This window comes from Pagrus major, chromosome 8 (assembly GCF_040436345.1).
Source record: "Pagrus major chromosome 8, Pma_NU_1.0".
Classification (NCBI taxonomy): domain Eukaryota; kingdom Metazoa; phylum Chordata; class Actinopteri; order Spariformes; family Sparidae; genus Pagrus; species Pagrus major.
The window spans coordinates 24,597,413-24,604,912 of NC_133222.1; the positions used below are offsets into that span (position 1 = coordinate 24,597,413).

Genomic DNA, 7,500 nt, shown 5'->3' on the forward strand with positions numbered 1-7,500 from the left:
TTTGGCTTGGACTTTGGGCTTTTTCACTTTGCACAAAAATGCTACTTAACACAATAAAAGAAAGGCAAAAACTTAAAAAGCATAATATGACCTCTTTAATCCATAAGGGAAATTATTAATGTGTGTCCATTTGCTGCAGTAGAATTCAACCTTGATTCCAAAACATTGGAACGCTGTGTAAAACCTAAAACAAAAATAGAATGCTAGATAGAAAATTAATTATCTTGTCTTTCTACTGTATTCCATTTAAAGTGCAAACTGTTTTTTGTAAATATACACTAATTCTGGAGTTGTTGCTCATAATACATTCCAAAGAAGTCCCCGCGTGATAAATGGGTTTTGCTTTACATTTAAGTCACACGTTGTATTTGTAGATGCAGCGACAAACTATGTTTACTGACAATGATTGATCATAGTATTCCTGAGCCCATGTAGTAATATGCTTTACACAATCACATTGGTTTTTAATGCAGTTCTACCTGAGAGATTAAAGGTCACAGACATTCACTGTTGGTATTCAGCCTTGCCCCACTATGCAGAGATTTCTCCAGATTCCCGCAATCTTTAATGATGTTATGGATTGTTTTGGTGAAATCCATAAATTCCTGGCAAAGTTGCTTTGAGAAATGTTTTGATACCTCTGTGCCAGCTACAGCTGTGGCCAGAGGTATTACATTTTTAGGTTGTCCGTCAGTCTATATATCCCATTCTTATCAAGTCAAGTGAATTTTATTCATATAGAGACAATTCACAAGAAAAGTTATCTCATTACACTTGTTTAGGCCAGAAACTATAAAAACATAGACAGAAAAGCCCATTTGTGGGACTCCAAGACTGAATGTTGCTAATGAGTGCCTTTATCACCCTATGCATTGTAAGCTTGTTGTAAGCTGTGAAGGCAACGTGCTGTTAACAGAGTGTTAAGTTAGCTACCTAGCTAATGTTAATCATACCCACGTTCATCTCTTTTTGTCTTGTTGCACATATGCTTCATCCCAGTGCTCCACAGCAGCTGTCAGAGCTTTCCTGGGAGAGCGAGATGTACTCCATAAGCCAACATATTTATAAAAAATACACATTTGAACAGTCATTGCAGCATTCAAAAGTATTTTATTTATTTATTTTTTTACTATTGAAATTATATTCAACTCAATTAACGTAATTCATTCCAACAGCCCTGGCGTACAACCATGAGGTGATAATCCTCCCTTTTGGAGCATTCCACAACTTTGCCAGTCTTTGGTCTCACCTGTCCCAACTCTGTTGTTAAAATTGATGTAAAACCAACTTCATTGGAATGTGTTGCTGGCATCAAATTCAGAAGATCCAAGATTCATGATCTGTTTTTATTACATACACACACAAATACAATGAAAACTATACAGACAAGTCTGAACTATTCATGGTGGATGAGTTCAGGAGTCTCACAGTCTGAGGAAAGAAGCTGCTCTGTAGTCTGGTGGTATGGCAGCAGATACTTCTGTATCTTTTGTCAGATGGCAGCAGGGTGAACAGACTGTGGCTGGGTGGGTGTAGTCTTTTAGTATCCTTTGGGCTCAGGGCAGACATCTCATTTCACCGATGTCACTGATGTTCTATAGATGGTACCAGTGATGTTCTGGGCAGTTTTAATCACCCACTGTGGAGCCTCCCTGTCCTAGGCTGTGATGAACCATCCCGTTTGTGATGTTTCCAATCAGGATGCTTTCTGTTGCTCCTCTGTAAAAGTTGACAAGAGAACATTGAGTTGATAGTGAGTGTGTATTAAAACAGAAGAATAAAGTTTATCAGTTTGAACATAAATATCTTGTCTTTTTGTCATTTTCAAAGTGCAAATGAAATCACTAGAAGGACTACATTGCAGTCACATGACTTCCACGTCACCACCGCTAAGCGTCTTACTATACAATTACTATACAGGTTTTCTATAAACTGATCAATGTACAAGTTGTAAAGTTAGAGTTAGAATAGTTTGTAACTAAAGTTGGCCTGTAAAGACGGACTAGTGAGTAGATGAGTCTCTGTGTTCGGCATGTTGACGTTTAGTGTGTATGACAACTTCTGTAGTCTCATTTAGACACTTGTTAGCAACTGCTGTTTTTAAGACACATATTTATAAATGAACTGTGGGACATTTAATGATGTGTTTTATGTTCTAGAACAAACATGTACATGTCTTAAGGCCTGTGGTAACCACAGACCTTATTTCAGGCCTTTAACTGAAAATCAATTTAAAAAAAAACTTATGGACTCAGAGAACTGGCAGCTGATTTACGTTTTACACAGCTTACAACTATTTGGGATACAGGGTTGTAGAGAAGATGAAACAAAAACAAAAGCCCTTTGCTTGTTTACTATGAGCACTACTGTTCATAGTTGAGATTAGACAAGCGACCAGTGCTTGGCTTTAGTCACCGACGTAATAAGTCATTATTGAATGCCATCATAATTTTATTGTTGTTTGTTTTAGGGCGGAAGGTGGTCGGCGAAGAGGCTACATGGGTCACCTCACCCGAATAGCCAACTCTATAGTTCATAACTGTGACAAAGGCCCTAATGGACCGCAAATACAACAGCTCATCTCTGGTAAGGTCAAAGTTGTAAAGTTGTTATGTTGGTAGCAGTATGTGGGAGGAAATCTTCCAGTGGCATTACTTAACTCTGTGCTTAGCCTACTTTTGTTTCTCATAATTACTAGTGGCATCTAATACCGCTTTTTCCACCTAAATTGGCGGGTCTACACAGGTTTTTTAAAAGCAGGTCAACCCGCTTAAAATCACCTATTGATCCCATTCTCACTTCCCGCAGGCAAGGCAGCCCATCTATGATTTTTATCTGAAGCGTCATGTTTCGCGTCACGAATGTGCCAACAACAGTTGTAACAGAAGAGAAAACAACAGTAGACCCATTGTGAAAGAAGCGCCTGTAAAACGGTGTATAAATTCTTTGAAGCATCATAACCCCCACGAAATAACTCATTTTACTGTCATAATTTGAGCCATTCGGTCCAATTACATTTGGAAAGTCAAATAAAGCTGCACAACTAAATTATTTTATCCCCCTTCAAGTTAGCCGGGCGCTAAACCGGAAGTTAGCCGGCTCGATTGGCGTTCCAGGTATTTTCATTGCCGGGAAGACAAGCTTTTTTGACAATGAGCAGCTTTCATAGGAATGAACGGGACTCCACCTCCGACACTGTGTCCAGTGATAAAACTTCTTTGAATAGGTGCATCCCAAATCCCTTCTTTATTTACGCGCCACCACTAGATGTTGATAATGCGTCATCACTTTGCGCGGCGGGATTTAGCATGTTCCCCTGGGTCTTACGTTTAGATCAAAGACGAGCCGAGGTGAAAAAAACCTGGGTCCACTGCAGAGTCAATTGACCTGCTTAAAGATTCCCATTGCACACAAAAGCCTGATCTTAGCAGGTTTAAGTGGGATTTTTGACCAGTAGAAAAGGGCTATAAGATAGACTTGAAAGAAGCATTCTTTCACAGATTTTTAAATGGTGAGTATATTAAAATCTGTTTGTGTGTCTGTGTGTGTGACACAGAGCTCCCAGCAGAGGACAGAGAGAAATGGGAGGCCTTTATATCTGGCCAGCTGGCTGACACAAACAAGAGAAACACTGTCGATCTGGTGAGTAACCACATCAACATTGGCAACAGTGTTTCCCACAGGATTTCATGAGACTATGGTGGGTGGACCTCCAACCCTCCAGGGTCATGCTCTGAAAACTTTGCACATTTTTAAGTTTAATTCATCAATCTGGTGCACTTTAAGAGGCTATATCATAAATAACTTGAACATAAATGAGAAATTGTAAAAAATAATAAAATATAACACTGGGCTTTGGCTCTGCTGCCTGGTGATTAGTCAAGTCATCACAATTCAGTATACTTTACAGCTTTGACTATACAATGTTAACATAAGCTTATAAACTATAATCAATCGTCAATATCAATCCATTGCTTTCAATCTTGCATTAGTCCAGATTTGTAACTAAACCCTGACTGAGACAGATAATCATTGTCTTGTTTCAAAATTATGATTGTCAGCTTAACTATTACATTTTGTGCATGCACATATGAATGTGTGTACATGTGCGACACAGTTATCTTTTTAAGCTGCAGTTTATAAACACTGTTTCCAGTTAGCATTTAGCAAGGTAAGAAATAATGTGAGTTGTATTTCAGTCTGTTGGGCACAAAATCACATAGCTGACAAAAAAAACATAGACCAAGGGATACACTGACCAGCTGGATTAACCAGACAGACAAATAAAATTTAGAGAGATGGACAGCAAACTAGCACATCATCTGTTATTTGAGACCACACTTAAACTGATAGCTGTTCCTACAAGTCTTTCTCATGGTGGTTTTCTTTTTTCATGGCCAAAACAATAGCTCCTCTTCATTGAAGTTGTAAACAGTGACACCATGTGTGTGTGTGTGGCAGGGGGTGGGGGGGGGGCTTGACTGACTGGGAGTGAAAGATGCTTTGCTGAAGTGATGGCGCAAAAGAGATCTTCAGTGCTATTATGAAAAGTAAAAAATATTTTTGGATTGATATGAGGCTATGAGCACGGCAAATTAGCCTCCACCGCTGGAATCTGGTTAATTAATGGGAAATACTGAACAGTGATGTTGAGGTTTGATAGTTGTTTCGTTGTACATGTTGGGTGTGCAATTCAGTAATTTGTTCAGTGAGACATTTTTTATCATGGTGGTTCTGTATTCAAGTACATTGGATTTGAGATGAAATGTTGACTGAATCAAAAGTTGTGTGTTGTCTCCCCAGATCAAGTTTTCTGAGTACGGATCCAACTCAACAGTCCAAGCTTAATTACTCAAGGACTGTACAGCACCTTTTCTGAAAGATTTTGACAAGAATGCACTGCAGCATAGAACAACCAAATATCAACAACAACTTATTTTATTACACCATGTTAGGACAGCCAGGCCTGTTGAGTGATTGTTAGAATTTAATCCCAACCATTTTTGTGATAATTATTTTTTTCTCTAGGTGAATACACACCACATCCATTCTTCCAGTGATGATGAGGTGGACTTTAAAGACAGTGGCTTTCACCAGGACTCCTCTCTACAACAAGTAAGAACTAAACACACACACACACACACACAAATGCATACATGCACTCAAAACAGGCCCATAGCCTAACAGAACTCCAACAAATTAGACTCTCTATATCAGTCTTAAACATAATCTCTGTTGCTTTGCCATGTGAGCTTTTCATTTTGAATATACATGGATATCTTTTGGAGGCAAATCCTCTAAACAGTGTAAGTGTGAAACAGTTACTCTGTTACTTTTTCTGTAGCCCTCCAAAAATAACTCGATCATGATTATTCATAAATGGCTTCGTGTGTTGATAGAGCCCAGCTACTTTTCTCTAAATTACAAAACGTACCAATAAAACATGATTTAGATTTTGCAGCCCCAAAGAGTAACAAAATGGAGACACATTCATTTAATTTGTGATTAAACAAAATCACCACTCTTGAATACAGATATATTTTTCTAGAGCCCTTCTCATTGGTGTTGAGGTGTAATGTGACACATGCAATGCATATCCTCAAAAGTTGAATTATTTTTCGACTGAGTTCACCTTATCAAGTTCAAATGCTACATGTGTCTGTGAACAGGCCTTTGATCTTCAAACATTTTTTGACTATGGGTCGTGCACAGTAACCATCCACAGGAACATCTCTCTGTTATGTTTTGAATTTATTTACTTCCTACTAATGTTATTAAGGAAACGTAACAGTTACTTCAATTAAATTAGAATTTACAGATGTGTTATTAACTAATGTTAAAGCACTTTGGCATCTGACTGTAAAGTGCATGTTTGTGGTAGCTATTAACCTGTCTAGCCTACATGTTATACAGTCTTTGTTTTTACATTTTAGTATATGCATTTGCTTTTTTCTGTACTGCAAGTAATGACCAGCTTTGTGTAGAGCCAAGACTATATCATTATCGTTGGTCCTGGGTTTTGCCAGGCCTTTTCTGATTATCAGATGCAACAAATGACGTCCAATTTTATTGAGCAGTTCGGCTTCAATGACGAAGAGTTTGCTGATCAGGACGATGTTGTGGAGTGAGTACTCATCCTGCATGATTGGACTTGCTGTTTTTATTACTGTGTACACTGATGGGATAGGGCACTGAGAACATTATAAAGCTGGTGGCGGGTTGTTCTACATCAAATCATTAAATAATAGCATATTTAGTTGCATATCACTTTAACAGAAAAAGCATATTGTGTTTCCTATTCCAAGCTTGCCAATTAATGTCGTGCAACTTAATTTTGATCAATCTTATGTTCTTATGATTGGACACCTTATATTTATAATTTTCTACAGAAATAAATCTATTGCAGTAATTCTAACTGTTTTGCTTAGGCATTAAAACTAATGACATTACTTCCGAGATATGCCTTTTGTCCGTTTTGATTTGACTGTCATAATAAATACAAAATATGGCTTGGAGAGAAGAAACCATATCCAGCTTTTGTGTTGAGTGTTCTGTCCCTTTGTACATTCCTGAAGGCGAGTTGATTTGGGTTATATTCTTCTGCAAAGGTTGTGGCCTGTGGGAGATAGCTGGTAGTTAATCAATGACATAAAATGTCTTCTTCAATTAAACATTGTTTGTGGGGTGCATTAGAGTCTTTTTCATTTTATGTAGATATTGGGTTATCAAACTATGTGAAATGAGAAATCTCTTGTGTAACAAAGATAATTGGGCTGGGTGAAATGGGCAATACACCAATACAAATGTTCAAAATACAAAAACATTTCCTGACGTCCTAAATTCACTGCCAGTTCTCCATGATACTGTTTGATGTCAATTTCTTTAAAGGAAATGTAAGGGTGAAAATCTCCATGACAAAAACTTGTGAGATTGCATTGAGTAAAGTATAGAACTATTGTATTAAGGTCATGATTTGATTCTTGACCTTTCTTTCTTTCTTTTTTTTTTTTTTTTTTTTAGCACAGATGGCAATGCCATTTTTAATTCTTATTTCAAAAGATGCTATACATGGTGTCATGAGTGATATAATCTCCATTATTCATTTGCAGTGTACCACACTAAAGCCTTATTGTCAAATGAAAATAATTTATTAACAATATAAATATAACAATAACTTGTTTCACCAGTCAATTGGAAACTGTAAACAAAAGAATTCATAAGGGTACAAGCCATTTAATGACTATTTTTGGTAACTGTGGTGTGCACTCTTCACTGCAGATGTCATTCAAGTGTGTGTGTTTAGATATACAGTACTGTGCAAAAGTTTTAGGCAGGTGTGAAAAAATGCTGTAAACTAAAAGAAAAATCTAAATCAAATAAATATTTATGTGTTACTACCCTTTGCCTTCAAACCAGCAACAATTCTTATGGGTACACGTGCACAAAGTCAGGGATTTTGTAGGATTATAGTCAGGTGTAGATCAACCAATTATACCAAAC

At 37.4% G+C, this 7,500-nt stretch overlaps 1 protein-coding gene across 2 annotated transcripts in view; it reads left to right on the plus strand.

Annotated features, from left to right (window-relative positions):
- The window catches only part of ppp6r3 (protein phosphatase 6, regulatory subunit 3), a 71,894-nt gene that overhangs the window by 29,446 nt on the left and 34,948 nt on the right, over positions 1-7,500 (plus strand). Inside the window, exons 13-16 of one of the 2 annotated variants that reach the window (XM_073472398.1) lie at positions 2,471-2,586; positions 3,557-3,642; positions 5,029-5,115; positions 6,027-6,124. In XM_073472398.1, coding sequence (XP_073328499.1) covers positions 2,471-2,586; positions 3,557-3,642; positions 5,029-5,115; positions 6,027-6,124 — 387 coding nt within the window. The remainder of the gene's footprint in view (positions 1-2,470; positions 2,587-3,556; positions 3,643-5,028; positions 5,116-6,026; positions 6,125-7,500) is intronic. The other variant, XM_073472399.1, reaches the window with a different exon arrangement.